This window comes from Mirounga angustirostris, unplaced genomic scaffold (assembly GCF_029215605.1).
Source record: "Mirounga angustirostris isolate CCGP_5_RB_7025 unplaced genomic scaffold, mMirAng1.0.hap1 SCAF_9, whole genome shotgun sequence".
Taxonomy (NCBI): domain Eukaryota; kingdom Metazoa; phylum Chordata; class Mammalia; order Carnivora; family Phocidae; genus Mirounga; species Mirounga angustirostris.
Window position 1 is genome coordinate 28,964,866 of NW_026991717.1, and position 17,555 is coordinate 28,982,420.

General features: G+C 40.0%; 1 protein-coding gene across 1 annotated transcript in view; it reads left to right on the top strand.

Annotated features, from left to right (window-relative positions):
• Positions 1-17,555, top strand: part of NIPA1 (NIPA magnesium transporter 1) — a 77,257-nt gene that overhangs the window by 29,017 nt on the left and 30,685 nt on the right. Inside the window, exons 2-3 of the mRNA XM_045899582.3 lie at positions 13,107-13,154; positions 14,163-14,253. Coding sequence (XP_045755538.1) covers positions 13,107-13,154; positions 14,163-14,253 — 139 coding nt within the window. The remainder of the gene's footprint in view (positions 1-13,106; positions 13,155-14,162; positions 14,254-17,555) is intronic.

Consider the following 17,555-nt stretch of genomic DNA (forward strand, 5'->3'; position numbering starts at 1 on the left):
AGAGTATCAATTACCATGTTCTTACTCTTACCATGTACACTTACTTTATGTGAATCATAAAACTACTCACACCCACATCCTTTGTGTTGTTATTGTCAAATATATTACAGTTCTATGTTATAGATCCAACAACACAGTTATATGCATATTTATCCCATAGCTTTTCAAATCAGTTAAGGTGAGAAAGGAGAACAAATTTCCGTTTTGTAACTAAACATTTTAAATTTTAATTTTAATTAAAATTTGCTGAGATATCTGTTGTTAATCTTACTGAGATTCTCTTGCATATTATCATTTTTCTATTGCTTTTTAAAATTTTTTCTCTTTATCTTTGAGCACTCTTAGCAACATGTGACGTGTGCGTGGAACTCTCGAGTTTGTTGAGCTTTTTGGATTTTCATCACATTTGGTAAATTCCAGCCCCTTTTTTCTTGAGTATTTTTTCTACTACTTCTCTTTTCTCTCCATCTAGTAGTAACATTATGACTCTGTTGAAGTGTGTAATGGTGTCACCTTTCTCTAAGATTCTGTTCATTTTTCTTTCTTTCTTTTAAGATTATTTATTTATTTGACAGAGACCCAGCGAGAGAGGGAACACAAGCAGGAGGAGTGGGAGAGGGAGAAGTGGGCCTCCCCCTGATCAGAGAGCCCAGTGCGGGGCTCGATCCCAGAACCCTGGGGTCATGACCTGAGCCGAAGGCAGACGCTCAATGACTGAGCCACCCAGGCGCCCCTCTGTTCATTTTTCTTTTTTCTTTTTTTCTTTTCAGGATGTATGATCTTTATCAATCTGTCTTCAAATTCACTGATTGTTCTGCCAGGAATATTGAAATGTGGTATTGATTTCTTTTTTCATTCTAGTTATTGTACTTTTCAACTCCAGAATTTCAGTTTGGGTTTTTAGAAAAATCATTCCTTATATTCTCTATTTGGTAAGTTGTTCCTTTACTTCTTTAAGCATAGTTTCTTTAGTTATTTGAACATATAAAGTTTTTATTTTAATTCCAGTTTGAATGTATTTTTAATGGATGATTTGAAATTTTTGTTAAGTCTAATGTCTAGGCCTTCTTGCAGGCAGTTTTTGTTGCCTGCACTTTCCTTGTGTGTATAATATGTGTGTGTGTGTGTGTGTGTATATATATATACACACATACATATAGGTCACATTTTTCTGGCTTTTTTGCATGTCTTGGTTTTGGGGTTTGTTTGTTTGTTTGTTTTGATTCTTATTTTTATTACATGATAAGTCATCTCCCCAGCACTTTTTTTCTCTCAACTTTTACACCTAATACAATAGAAACCAACATCATTCAAGCAGTTAATTATAGTTTATCTTGTATTCTTTGCCTCTGTTTCATATGTAACAAAAGGAACAGGAGTATTTTTTCTACAATCATGACATCAATAAACAATAGCTTACCCATGAACATAAAATGTTCCTCATTCCCAACATGCCGAATAAGCAGAAAAACTTGCTTTGCTTCTTCTGGATACTATTTAACTCTTGAGAGACCTACGAGGAAAAAGATGAAGACAGACTATGAAGAACACACATAGAATCTCTGCAAAATGCTCCTTATAACCATCTTCTTTGTACATTTGAACACCAAAAAGAAATTTTGAAAGACACGATTTTCACATCAAGAAGCACAGCCTGCAGTGATTTGATTGGAGATGGGCCCTCATCCAGCAACTGCTCCTCCTGAAGTTGAATAGCACCTAAGTTATAAGAGACCCCAATGGTATAGGGCTCAAGGACCACTAAATGGCAATAGTATCAGTGTAAGATGGACTGCAGATAGTATGAAGGCTCCAGGCACTCCTGCCATGGTCATTCTGGTTTATGACTCAGGATGTTGGAAGCTCTTAAATCAGTCAGTTCATACCTCAAGATGATAGGGGCTTAACATTTTCAGGCCTCTTTTCCTCCAGCTATTTTTTTGTTGTGGTAAAATATGCATGCCATAAAATTTACTATTTTAACCATTTTTAATTGTACAACTCAGTAGTGTTAAGTATATTTATGTTGTGTTAAATGTCATCACTACTCATCTCTAGAACTTCTTCATAATCCCTTTATAAAACACTGTACCCATTTAACAATAACTCCCGTTCCCACTCCCAGCCCCTGGTAATCACTGTTCTACATTTTATCTCTATGAATGTGATTACTCTATGTACCTCATGTACGTGCACTCATAAAATACTTGTCATATTTTGACTGGCTTATTTCACTTGGCATTACTGTCTCCCAGATTCATCTATGATACAGCATGTATCAGAATTTCATTCCTTTTTAAAGCTGAATAACCATTTTTCTTGTGCTGCTTACTACTGTTTCATGTATAACGAAAAGCACCATGTCCATTTTATTTTGTCTATCCATTTGTCCATTCATCTATTGAAGGACACTTGGGTTGTTTCCACCTTTTGTCTATTGTGAATAAAGTTGGTATGAACATGGTGTACAAATAAATATATGTTCAAGTCCCTGCTTTCAGTTCTTTTGGATATATACCCAGAAGTGGAATTGCTGGACCATGTGGTGATCCTATATATAACTCTTTGAGGAACCACCATTCTGTTTTCCACTGTGGCTGCACCATTTTCCATTCTTAACATCAATGCACAAGGTTTCCAATTTCTCCACATCCTCACCAACACTTTTTTTTTTTTTTTAGTAGTCACCTTAATGGGTGTGAAGTGAGAGGGATTTGATTTTTGTGTTTCCCTAATGATCAGTGATGTTGAGCATCTGTTCATGTGCTTATTAGCCATTTGTGTATCTTTTTTGGAGAAGTGTCTATTCAAGTCTTTTGGCCGTTTTTGAATTGGGCTGTTTGTTTTGTTTTTGTTGTCTCATGAATTTTGTTGTTATCCGGGCATTTTAGGTAATATATGGTAACAACTCTGGAATCTGATTCCCCTCCCCCTCTCTGTGGATTATTGTTTGCTTGTTTATTTGTTTAGTGACCTGGGTGGAGGATTTCGGTAAAGTCTATTTCCCTTGCAGTGTGAAGCCTGTAATGGCCCACCTCAGAGTTTACAATCTTGACTATGTACATCTTTATTTGGGATGACTAGCAGGGCTATCTTTGACTGTTTCACTCCCTGATTTTTCTCTTATCTGTCTCATTGGGTATTACATCCAGCTGTTAGGCTCTACTAATTGCTGGATGATTAGTCTGTTACTTTGACAATGTTCTGGTGCATAAATTGCCTCACAGTCTTGTCCAGTTGACTCCAAGCAGGTATATTAGTTGAGACTAGTTATTGGGAATGGTTGGTAGCCTCTGATCTTGCTGGCTTCTCCAGGAATGAAACCTGTACTCTACCTTCAAGCTTGGAACAGGACGATCAGGGCCTGTCCTGCCAGGAGTAGAGCCTCTGGGTAGGGGCTGGATTGGGGAAAGAAGCCCCCAAACTCTTGGATGTACTAACAAGATATTTAGCCTCTTCAACTTGGGGGAGGGGGAGAAATGCTGAAGGACTGCTCTTCCTGGTGATGGAGAACTAAGGGGAGAGGGGACCCCATTTTCTTTGTCACCAGTCTGGAGTAGAGCTTCTGTGAAGCTGAATTGCAGTGGGGGAGAGAAGGAGCGGGTCTAATGTGCAAAGGACTCACACTTTTCTCACTGAGATTTAGTAGATTTTTCTTCATTACATGTTTCTTCATTTGCTATATGCTCTTAGAACAATTTCAGAGACTTAGGGGCACCTGGGTGGCTGTTGGTTAAGCAACTGCCTTCAGCTCAGGTCATGATCCTGGAGTCCCGGGATCAAGTCCCGCATCGGGCTACCTGCTCAGCAGGGAGTCTGCTTCTCCCTCTGACCCTCCCCCCTCTCATGTGCTCTCTCTCTCTCTCTCATTCTCTCTCTCTCAAATAAATAAATAAAATCTTTAAAAAAAAACAATTTCAGAGACTTGAAAAATATTTTTAATATTTTATTCTCCAGTTATTGTTGTTTCACTGGGCAACTGATCCACGGGGCTGCTCACATCAGCATTCTGGAAGTGGACTTTATGAACTTGCATCCTTCAACTTCTTCTTTTTTTTTTTTCATTATGTTCAGTCAGCCACCAAGCCAGTCCTGCAAGAAATATTAATGAACTTGCATCCTTAAAATTCAGCATGCAGGGGTGCCTGCCTGGCCCAGTTGATAGAGCATGTGACTCTTGATCTCAAGGTCATGTGTTCAAGCCCCACATTGGGTGTGGAGCCTACTTAAAATAAAAATTTTTTAAAAATTTAAAAATTCAGCATGCATGTACCAGGAAATTCTCTTAAATAGACACAGTGTGATTAGCACATTCAGGAAATTCAACATGGATTCTGTATTAATAGCTGATAACTATTCTACAGTGTTTACTGGGAGGCGGCTTTCTTAGACTCAGATGTACTTTCCTACTTATAGGGCAACGTGGTCCACATTTGCCTCAGACACACGCGGAGGGACACAGGAAAGGAGTCCTAGCCAGTGTCATGCCCTTTCCTGCTGGAGGTTGGCAGCAGAGGCAGACCATGTCTCAGGGGCCTGGATGTAGAGCTGCAGCGGGCATTGCTACAGCAGCCGTGCCTTAAGAGCCCTGTTAAAGTCACAGAGGCAGCACTCCCAAGCCCCACCAGACATGCTTGTTCCCAGAGATATTGCACTCAGGGGAGTCCAAGTGATAGGATCTCTACCAGGTGTTCACCAGGCTTCTAGTCAGGTGCCATTTGTCCATAAGAAGTCATTTCTAGGTGCTTTCCTCTGGCCACATAGCTATCAGCTTCCTAGAGCTAGAAAGTGAACCTTGAGTCACAGTCTCCTGCAGAAAGAGAAGGGGTTTGGGAAGTGTTTTATTTACAACAGTCCAAATTCAGATTTTGCCAGTTGTGCCAATACTGTCCTTTATAGCAACCTTTTTTTTCCATTTAGCATCTTGTGTGTTGAGTCACCATGCCTTCTTAGTTTTCTTTTACCTGCAACAGTCCTTTAGCCTTTCTTTGTCTTTAGGACCTTGCCTTTTTGGAAGAGTGGAAGCCAGCAAATTCATAGCCTGTTTCACAGTTTCCTTATGATTATATTCAAGTGATGCATTTTGGCAGGAATACCACAGATGTGATGTTGTATCCTTCTCAGTGCATCTTCTCAGGAGGCATGGGAATGTTGGTTTGTCCCATTGCTGATGATTTTGACTTTGACCACTTGGTTAAGGTGATGTCAATCAGGTTCTACAGAGTACTGTAAAGATAAGTTTTTCTCTTCAAAATTAATGAGACACTGGTAGAGCTGATTAATGGAGAGTATGTGGCAATACTATATTCCTCAACAAACTTTTATCTACTTGTTTTAGTATCCATTGATGATTCTTGCTTAAATTGGTTTTTATTGTGCTGTTGACAAATAGTAATACTCTAACTCACCATTCTTCCTACTCTGTCATTACTTATTAGCCCAATTTTATTTTTGTTTAAGAACTTATTGTAATATCTATAGCTCTGTTCCTTCATGAAGCAGGCTGAATTCTTGTGTTTATTATACTAAATTACTAAGAATTAAAATGTCCAATTAGGTTTAGGTACTTGATTTTTTAAAAAATAATTTCCCTACAAAAGTAACTACAGGGTTACTTTTTTTATTTGAGCATAGTTGACACAGAATGTTACATTTGTTTCAGGTGTACAACTTAGTGATTTGACAAGTTTATACATTATGCTATGTACATCATAAGTATAGCTACCATCTGTCCCAGTTATATTGCTATTATAATATCATCAACCACTTAATAGGAGAACATATTTGCAAATGATATATCTGATAAGGGTTAATATCCAAAGTATATAAAAGTGGGGTTCAGGAAAAGATTGCAGAGGAGTAGGGGACCCTATTACAACCAGTCCCTGGAATTGAGCTGGATATCTACCAGATTATTCTGAACACTCATGAAATCAGCCTGAGATGTAAGAAGATAGATCTGGATTTCTACAAAGACAATATCGCACGTGGTTGGTTTCAAGGTATGAAGTGGGAACCATGATTCCATGGGCACATATCTGAAAATAAACGGAAGGGGGAGGGAGCTGCCATAAGTGCTGGCGCCGGGAAGGTGAAATAACACAGGAGCGCAAAAGCCTCCTGTGCTGGGGACCGGACACAGACTCGCAGTCTGGTAGTGACGGGGAAAGGACTTTAGGGCAGCCCCCTGGACTGAAACCAGAGCGGCGGGGCCCCACGTGTGAACTGGGGGTGGCTGGCAGTTTTAGCACAAAGGGCAGAGACGTGCCCCAACCTGGAGGCGAGGACTGGGAGGACTGCTAAGGGGCGCACAACCCAGGACGCTGCAGTTTATAGCAGCACAGACAGAAACGGAGATAGTGTGGCCTGGAGAGCTCATTGAAGAACAGACTGTGATCTGTCTGCTCTGAGGCAGAGGGTTGGAAAGTCTCTTCTGCTCCGACTCTCTGAAGAGACACGGAAAGCTGCCAGAGAACAAAAGCCCGCCAAAGACCGGTTTTCACTGAGCCCATCCCCCCCCCACAGGGGGCAGGACAACTCTGCCCAAAAAGGGTTGCCTGAGTAACAGTGCGGCAGGCCCCTCCCCCAGAAGGCAGGCTGGAAGAACAAGAAGCTGACAACCCTAAGGTCCCTATAAAACAGGTGCATCTTGCTTGGGTTGTGGTCAATAATTTAGGCTCTGTACATTCCCTCAACCACCCCTCAACAGAATGACTAGGAGGAAGAACCCCCAAAATTGGAAAGACTCAGAGACTGTGACTTCTGCCACAGATTTACAAATGGATACAGATATAACCAAGATGTCAGAAATGAAATTCAGGGTAGCAATTGTGAAGACAATAGCTAGAATGGAGAAATCAATTAATGGCAACATAGAGTCTCTAAGGGCAGAAATGAAAGCTGAATTGGCAGAACTTAAAAATGCTATCAGTGAGATCCCATCTAATCTAGATAATCTAACAGCTAGGGTAAGCGAGGCAGAAGAACAAATTAGTGACCTAGAAGACCAATTAATACACAAAAAGGGAAAAGAGGAGGCCAGGGAAAAACAACTCAAAATCCATGAAAATAGAATCAGAGAAATAAGTGACACCATGCAATGTTCCAATGTCAGAATTATTGGGATCCCTGAGAGGGGGTGGAGAGAGAGGACTAGAAGATATATTTGAGCAAATCGTAGCTGAGAACTTCCCTAATCTGGGGAATGAAACAAACATTCGTGTCCTAAAGGCAGAGAGGATGCCTCCCAATATCAAGGAAGACAGACCAATGCCCCAGCATGTAATAGTAAAACTCGCAAAGCTTAGAATCAAGTAAACCATTTTAAGGGCAGTTAGGGGGAAGAAATTCCTTATGTACAGAGGGAGGAACATCAGAATAGTGTCAGACCTATCCACAGAGACCTGGCACGTCAGAAAGGGCTGGCAAGACATGTTCAGGGTACTAAACAAGAAGAACATACAGCCAAGAAACTTTATCCAGCAAGACTGTCATTTAGAATGAATGCAGAGATGCAGAGCTTCCAAGACTGGCAGAAACTGTGACCCCTAAGCTGGCCCTGCAAGAAATATTAAGGGGGCTCTATAAAAGGAGAAAGACCCCAGGAGTGATATAGAACAGAAATTTACAGAGACAATCTATAGAAGCAAGGTCTTCACAGGCAACATGATGACAATAAAATCATATCTTTCAATAATCACTCTCAACGTGAATGCCATAAATGCTCCCGTGAAAGGGCACAGGGTTGCAGATTGGATAAAAAGACAGGACCCATCCATATGCTGCCTACAAGAGACTCATTTTGAACCTAAAGATATATGCAGACTGAAAGTGGAGGGATGGAGATCCATCTTCCATGCCAACAGACCTCAAGAGAAAGCTGGGGTAGCAATTCTTACATCAGATAAATTAGATTTTAAAGATTTTTTTTTTTAATTTGACAGAGAGAGACCCAGCGAGAGAGGGAACACAAGCAGGGGGAGTGGGAGAGAGCGAAGCAGGCTTCCCACCAACCAGGGAGCCCAATGCGGGTCCTGATCCCAGGACCCCGGGATCATGACCCATGCCGAGAGCAGACGCCCAACGACTGAGCCACACAGGTGCCCCAAGATTTTAAGCTAAAGACTGTAGTTAGAGACACAGAAGGACACTATATCATTCGTTTTTTTTTTTTTTTTGAAGGGGGAAGCTTGTGTATTGTGACACTATATCATTCTTAAAGGGTCTATCCAACAAGAACATCTAACAATTGTAAATATCTATGCCCCCAACATGGGAGCAGCCATCTACATAAGCCAACTCTTAACCAAAATAAAGAATCATATTAATAATAATACATTAATTGTAGGAGACCTCAATACTCCACTCTCAGCAATAGACAGATCATCTAAGCAGAAAATCAACAAAGAAATGAACTTTGAATGATACACTGGACCAGATGGACCTCATAGCTATATACAGAACATTCCACCCTAAAACAACAGAATACTCATTCTTCTCAAGCACACGTGGAACTTTCTCCAGAATAGACCACCTAGTGGGTCACAAATCAGGTCTCAACTGATACCAAAAGACTGAAATTATTCCCTGCATATTCTCAGACCACAATGCTTTAAAACAGGAACTCAATCACAAAAAATTTGGAAGAAATTCAAACACTTGGAAGCTAATGACCACTCAGCTCAAGAATGTTTGGGTCAACCAGGAAATCAAAGAAGAACTTAAACAATTCATGGAAACCAATGAGAACGAAAACACATCGGTCCAAAACCTATGGGATACTGCAAAGGCGGTCCTAAGAGGGAAATACATAGCCATCCAAGCCTCACTCAAAAAAATAGAAAAATCCCAAATTCACCAACTAACTTTACACCTTAAAGAACTAGAGTAAAATCAACAAATGATTCCTAAGCCACGCATTAGAAGAGAAATAATTAAGATTAGAGCAGAAATCAATGAATTAGAAACCAGAAACACAGTAGATCAGATCAATGAAGAAACTAGAAGCTGTTCCTTTGAAAGAATAAGATCGATAAAGCACTGACCAGACTTATCCAAAAGAAAAGAGAAAGGACCCAAATTAATAAAATTATGAATGAAAGGGGAGAGATCACAACTAACACCAAGGAAATAGAAACAATTATTAGAAATTATTATCAACAGCTGTATGCCAATAAATTAAGCAACCTGGAAGAAATAGATGCTGTCCTGGAAACCTATAAGCTGCCAAGACTGAAACAGGAAGAAATTGACAACCTGAATAGACCAGTAACCAGTAACGAGATGGAAGCAGTGATCTAAAACCTCCCCCAAAACAAGAGTCCAGGGCCTGATGGATTCCCTGGGGAATTCTACCAAACATTCAGAGAAGAAATACCTATTCTCCTGAAGCTGTTTCAAAAAATAGAGAATGAAAGCTTCCAGACTCATTCTATGAGGCCAGAATTACCTTAATCCCCAAACCAGGCAAAGACCCCATCAAAAAGGAGAATTTCAGACCGATATCCCTGATGAATATGGATTCCAGAATTCTCAACGAAATCCTAGCTAATAGGATCCAACAATAACATTAAAAGGATCATCCACTTCCAAGTGGGATTTATCCTTGAGATGCAAGGGTGGTTCAACATTCTCAAATCAATCAGTGTGATAGAACACATTAATAAGAGGAGAGGGAAGAACCGTATGGTCCACTCAATTGATGCAGAAAAAGCATTTGACAGAAACTCCTTTTCTGATTAAACTCTTCAGAGTATAGAGATGAGGGAACATTCCTCTATTTCATAAAGTCCATCTATGAAAAACCCACAGCAAATATCATTCTCAATGGGGAAAAGATAAGAGACTTTCTCTTAAGATCAGGAACACGTCAACAATGCCCACTTTTGCCACTATTGGTCAACATAGTACTAGATGTCCTAGCAACAGCAATCAGATAACAAAAAGAAATAAGAGGTATCCGAATTGGCAAAGAAGAATTCAAACTCTTTCTTTGCAGATGACCCGATACTTTATGTGGAAAACCCAAAAGACTCCACCCCCAAATTAGTAGAACTCATACAGCAATTCAGTAATGTGGCAGGATACAAAATCAATACACAGACATCAGTTGCTTTCTTATACACTAACAATGCAACCGTAGAAGGAGAAATTAGAGAATCGATTCCATTTACAATAGCACCAAAACCATAAGATACCTTGGAATAAACCTAACCAAAGAGGTAAAGGATCTATACTCTAGGAACTACAGAACACTTATGAAAGAAATTGAAGACCAAAAATTAAAAACATTGCATGCTCATGGATCGGAAGAATAAACATTGTTAAAATGTCTGTGCTGCCCAGAGCAATCTATACTTTCAATGCCATCCCGAATCAAAATTACAATGACATTTTTCAAAGTGCTGGAACAAACAATCCTAAAATTTGTATGGAATCAGAAAAGAACCCAAATTGCCAAGGAAATGTTGAAAAAGAAAAAGCTGGGGGCATCATGTTGCCCGATTTCAAGCTGTATTACAAAGCGGTGATTACCAAGACAGCAAGGTACTGGCACAAAAGCAGACATATAGACCAATGGAACAGAATAGAGACCCTAGATATGGACCCTCAACTCTATGGTCAAATAATCTTCGACAAAGCAGGAAAGAATATGCAATGGAAAAAAGACAGTCTCTTCAATAAATGGTACTGGGAAAATTGGACAGCTATATACAGAAGAATGAAACTCGACCATTCTCTTACCCCATACACAAAGATAAACTCAAAATGGATGAAAGACCTCAATGTGAGACAGAGGAGAACATAGGCAGTAACCTCTTCGACATCAGTCACACAACTTCTTTTAAGATACATCTCCAAAGGCAAGAGAAACAAAAGCAAACATGAACTTTTTGGACTTAATCAAGATTAAAAGCTTCTGCAGAGCAAAGAACCAGTCAACAAAATAGGCAATCCACAGAATGGGAGAAGATATATGCAAATGACACTACAGGCAAAGCGCTGATTTCCAAGATCTATAAAGAACTTCTCAAACTCAACACCCAAAAAACAAATAATCCAGTCAAAAAATGGGCAGAAGAGAGAAACAGACACTTCTCCAAAGAAGACATACAAATGGCTAACAGACACATGAAAAATGTTCATCATTAACCATCAGGGAAATTCAAATCAAAATCACATTGAGATAGCACCTTACACCAGTTAGAATGGCAAAACTCAACAAGGCTAGAAACAAGAAATGTTGGAGAGGTTGTGGAGAAAGGGGAACCCTCTTACGCTGTTGGTGGGAATGCAAATTGGTACAGCCACTTTAGAAAACAGTGTGGAGGTGCCTCAAAAAATTAATAACAGAGCTACCCTTTGACCCAGCAATTGCCCAACAGATGTAGTGAAAAGAAGGGCCATATGCACCCCAATGTTCATAGCAGCAATGTCCGCAATAGCCAAACTGTGGAAAGAGCCGAGATGCCCTTCAACAGATGAATGGATAAAGATGTGGTCCATATATACAATGGAATATTATTCAGCCATCGGAAAGGATGAATACCCAGCTTTTACATCAACATGGGGGTGCCTGGGTGGCTTAGTTATTAATCGTCTGCCTTCGGCTCAGGTCATGATCCCAGGGTCCTGGGATCAAGCCCTGCATCAGGCTCTCTGCTCAGCGGGAAGCCTGCTTCTCCTTCTCCCACCCCCACCTCCGCTTGTGTTCCCTCTCTTGCTGTGTCTCTCTCTGTCAAATGACTAAATAAAATCTTAAAAAAAAAAAATCCTTTAAATCAACATGGATGGGACTTGAGGAGATTATACTATGTGAAATAAGTCAAGCAGAGAAAGTCAATTATCATATGGTTTCACTTATTTGTGGAACATAAGGAATAGCATGGAGGTCATTGGGAGAGGGAAGGGAAAAATGAAGTGGGGGAAATCGGAGGGTGAGACGAACCATGAGAGACTATGGACTCCAAGAAACAGACTGACAGTTTTGGAGCGGAGGGGGGTCGGGGGATGGGTTGGCCCAGTGGTGGGTATTAAGGAGGGCACATACTGCATGGAGCACTGGGTGTTATACAAAAACAATGAATTGTAGATCACTACATCAAAAACTAATGATGTATGGTGACTAACGTAACATAATAAAATAAAATTTAAAAAGAAGTATATAAAGAACTTATACAACTCAACCCCAAAAATACCAAACAATATGGTTGAAAAATGGGTAGAGGACCTACATAGACATTTTTCAAAAGAAGACATAGTGGTGGCCAGCAGACACATGGAAAGATGCTCAACATCACTCATCATCAAGGAAATACAAATCAAAACTACAATAAGATATCACCTCACACCTGTTAGAATGGCTAAAATCTAGAATTTGGTACCTAAATCTGAAGTGAAGAAACCTGTCAGACTAGCATTTTGACATATCCGAATTAGTACAACTATGTGTATGAAAGGTTGGGAGACTATCTTGCTGAAGGTTCCTGTCATACAGGCAGGAAGAGGGACCCATCTGATAGGGAGGCCTGGGCATCTGTTCATGTTTCTGTCTGGCTATGCTTGGGGATATATGAGGGTAACCTAAGAGAATATAGGAGACTGTGTAAAATGTCAAATCCCTGAGTGAGTGAAAAAGTCTGCTGCCCAAATGGTTGAAAAAAGAGTCATATCATAAAGGTTCTAATTTATAAAAATTGTGTAACCTGCTTAAGCACCAGTAGTCATTGAACCCTGTGCTCATAAATTATCACATAAATGGGTTGCAGTAAATGCATGAGAGAACTGGACTTCAACGTAAAACTTCATGCCAAAGAATATTTGTGTCTATGGGTTGCATGGTGAGCCAAAAGTAGTTTTTTATAAAGGTTTCACTTGTTTGGGTCAGCTTGTGTTTATTGCAAAAAATATCTGTATTTGCCACTTTTAGTGGTTTCTCATGCTGCTATTTATAGACTAACTTAACAATTCTTTAAGGGGTGAATAAACCGTATGGCGTTCATTATTCTTCTCAATTTTATTTTCATTTAAAAACTCCTTTTTAAGTATATAGTTTGTAAACCTCTTGGTTTGTACTTTTCTCACATTTTTATCTCACTCTTTCATAGGTACCTCCTATTTAACAGACATTGTGTGGTGGGCAGGCACAATTGCAAGTAAGTACCCAGTGTGGTGAAAAGCTTGGTGTGCTTTCTTTCTTAAGATCAGTCATTTTCTGGCAGAACTGGAGGAGGTGGAATGAGTGTGGCTCCGTTCTTTGGGATGAGGACCAGGGCAGGAGGCATTGGTGGGGGAGATAGAGGTTCCTACTGCCTGCAGTTAGCTCTGAATATAGTCCAGCTCAGACTGTCCTGGGCCCAAAGAAATTAAAACAGCTCCTGCTTACTCATCTGTAGTCATGCTGTTGAATTTGGTGAAATTTCATGTTTTGTTGAACATAATTGGTTTTACAAAGGAGAGTTTCTTCACTTAGCCTTCAGTACAGGATCATGTGCTATTGTATAAAAGAGGTCATATGCAGAGGTTATGTGCTATCATGTAAAAATAAATAATAAAATTGGAGTTCGGAACCCTAAATATATAAAGAAAAATTGTATTAAATAATCCAGAAATATTATGAGGTTTACTTGTCACACATTGTCTTCGAGGTGAGATGTTGTCTAGCGGATGTTGTTTCCTTTCACTGAAGAGCTCATTGTTAAGCTCTGTCTTGGTCTAGCTCTGGGTGCAGTCCCGTGCAGGCAGTAGTTTCTCCAGCTGGTGTATGAGCAGCATGTCACTGTGGCCCAGTATTCTATACTGGAGTAGATTCCAGCCCATTGGGACAACAGGAAATTCTACGTGATCAGTCTTAAAAGGAGGATGTGTGAAGGAGAGAGTGGAGATATACTTTGTTGCACCCACTGTCAGTCACTGCCATTTAGTTTGGGAATTTCCACAGAGGGCTGAAACTACTCCTGACCCGTTGGGTCGTGATGCTCTGGGGCCTGCTGTCCTCTGCCTTCAGGACCCTTAATTATGCAAGTGATGCCCCATATTTACTTCCTCACCAGTAATGAAAAGAAATAGCCCTTTCAGAGCAGAGCCTTGCCAAATTAAACTCTGTGATCATTGCTAAAAGAGAGCTGTAATTGCAAGTGGTATCCTTGTGATTCTCTTGACAGTGGCTGTTGGCCAGATTGGAAACTTCCTGGCTTACACTGCGGTCCCCACAGTCCTGGTGACTCCACTGGGTGCCCTTGGAGTGCCATTTGGGTGAGAACTGGGATTCCGTGTTTTGGTTTTTAATGTGTAGTTTAGATTTTTAAAGAAACTACATTTTAAATGTTTCTGTTCAAATAATAGCAAAATTATAACTGAAGGTAGGTCTTCAGTATTCTACTCTATGGTTTAATTTTATCCTTCAAATTATTTTTTTGAATTATTAACCCTTCTCTTAGAAATTTGCTTTAGTATATTTCAGACCCTAACTTATGCATGGATGTTAGTGAATGTGATTCTGTCTTTCTCCTGGTCTTTGCCCTGGAAGACTTCCTAGAAACTAGAGTCTTCCTGGTGCCTTGGCAAGTGATTCTGAGAAATCATTAAGCAAAACTAGTCAATTGGTGTTTTATTTGTGTGTCTAGCATCCCCTACCAGACACTGAACAATTCTCCCACTCCACCCTGGGAAATTTTGGAGGTGGGACAAATGACACATGGGCACCAATGGATATAAAATAGAATTTATAACTCATAACAGTTAACAGCAGATGAATCTCCATGCGTAGGAGAAGGGTTTCTGTGTGGTTGGGAGGGATAGGAGGAAGGTGGGGCTTTGGGTTTTATTGTAGTTAGAAAGTGAGTCGGTGGAGGTTCCCACACTCAGCAGGGTCTTGCGTGGTTTGAAATTTCTCCAATTGCCAAGGGCCTGAGGACACTAAGGTCTGAGGGTATTAGCAGGCTTTCTTATCTGGGACAAAGGGCAAAGTAGGATTGGGGACTTGAATGCTGTCAGCCACCATGCATTTCAAGTGGAGTCTTTCTTTGTATTACATTTGGCTTACCTACAAAAATGATTTTATGAGACGTTTATTGAATAGCTCAACACATGAACATATTTATCCTCCCATGAACATATTTATATTCTGTTTTACTTTGAAGAAATTAAGAAACATATAATAGAAGAGAAATAAAATCCAAGTTTCTAACTCATTTGTATAGTGGTATTCTGCTGTATTTTAGACAGATTCCCAGATCCTTTCAGAGAAGTGTGTCTATGATGGATATATTTAAAGATTTTATTTATTTATTTGAGACAGAGAGAATGAGAGAGACAGAGAGAATGAGAGAGACAGAGAGCACATGAGAGGGGGGAGGGTCAGAGGGAGAAGCAGGCTCCCCGCCGAGCAGGGAGCCCGATGCGGGACTCGATCCCAGGACTCCAGGATCATGACCTGAGCTGAAGGCAGTCGCTCAACCAACTGAGCCACCCAGGCACCCTATGATGGCTATATTTAAATTGTACTTTAAAGTCAGTTAGGCTAGGGGCACCTAGGTGGCCCAGTCGGTTAAGCGGCTGCCTTTGGCTCAGGTCATGATCCCAGGGTCCCAGACTCCTTGCTCAGTGGGAAGTCTGCTTTTCCCTCTGCCTACTCTGCCTGCTCTGCCTGCCGCTCCCCCTGCTTGTGCTCTCTCTCTCTCTGACAAATAAATAAAATCTTAAAAAAAAATAAAGTCAATTTGGCTTTAAGATCCTGTAGCCTAAAAAGCACAAATGTTTTCTACAGGCTAACGTTTGAAAATGTGTTTGTAGAATGTTGTTCTTATCCAAACAAAAGACTAATATCACATGTAGCTTGATGTCGCTTTGTGTTTGGATGGCTCTGAAGAGCTTGGATTGCATGAGGAGTACTCACTTCAGGGAATCACTGCTGTAGCTTCCCAGAGCCTAGCCTCACTCTTTGATCTGTTCTCCTTAAAAAACACCAGGCAAATAAATAATCTGACCCTGGGGTCTTTGCACATTGCACATTTAATATGGATATATTAAAATATTTTGCCTAGTTAAGTTCCAAAGAACTATTCTCACGGCTTTGACAATTAAGTCACCTCACCAGAAGTGTTCACTGCTGCAAGTCTTCAGGAGACAGACTAGAAATAGAGAAGAGAAATAGAATAGACTAGAAATAGATTAGGAAGCCCCAAAATAGGTCCACTTTTCTCTGTAATGATTCAGTATATGATAAAGTAATCATCACAGCATAGTACTTTTAAAAGAAGTTTAAAAATACTTTTTATTTGGAAGTAATTTCCAAATTACAGAAAAGTTACAAGATTAAGAATAATCAAAACAGGGGATGGGTTAAATGGGTGATGGAGATTAAGGAGTGCACATGTTGTGATGAGCACTGGCTGTAGTATGTAAGTGTTGAAACACTATATTGTACACCTGAAACTAATATTATACTATATATTAACTAGCTGGAGTTTAAATGAAAATTTAAAAAAAAAAAAGAATAATCACAACAACACCCATATACCCCTCACCTATGCACACCTACTGTTAATATTTTACCCCACTTCCTCCATTATTTGCTTTCTCTGTATTTCGGTTTCTCAACCTCAACACTGTTGACATTTGAGGCCAGATCATTTTTTTTTGTGAGGGCTGATATTTGCATTGTGGGGTGTTAGCATCCCTGGACTCCACCAGCCAGATGCCAGGAGTACCCCCCAAAAATGTGTCCAGACATTACAAATGTCCTGGGAGGGGGCAAATCACCCCCAGTTGAGAACCATAAATGTGGTGTTTCCTTTGGTTTTTTTGTTCCTTTGTTTTTTATCCTTTGAGACTACATCTGTCATGACTCTTCACCCTTAAATATATCAATTTGTGTTTTCTAACACTACAAATACTTTTATTTTTTATTTTTATTTTTTTAAAGATTTTATTTATTTATTTGAGAGAGAGAGAATGAGAGACAGAGAGCATGAGAGGGAGGCGGGTCAGAGGGAGAGGCAGACTCCCTGCCGAGCAGGGAACCCGATGTGGGACTCCAGGATCATGACCTGAGCCGAAGGCAGTCGCTCAACCAACTGAGCCACCCAGGCGCCCCTACAAATACTTTTAATAACCACAGTACAATGATCAATTTCAATAAATTTAACATTTTAGTACATGTATCTAATATGCCTTCTGTATTCCAGTTTTGTTAATTGATCCATTATATGCCTATTTTATGCCATTATCCTTTATACCTTTATTTATACCACTTATGCCATTATTTTTCCTTTGTACCATCATTTTTCCTTCTAGTACAAGATCCAGTTTAGTGTTGGGTGCTGCAGTTAATTGTCATGTCTCTAGTCTAAAGAGATTTTTTTTCTTTAAATAAATAGTGTTGGGAAAACTGGTACGTAATTTGTAGGATCGTCAATTTAAATCATAGCACCGTCAAAATATGATCTAAGTGAATTAAGTATTATATACAGGGGATGGCCATCAAATGTGGAAATAGAGGCAAATACAACATTGAACGGTTTATTGATACTATTCCAGTGCGTGACTGAAGTGAT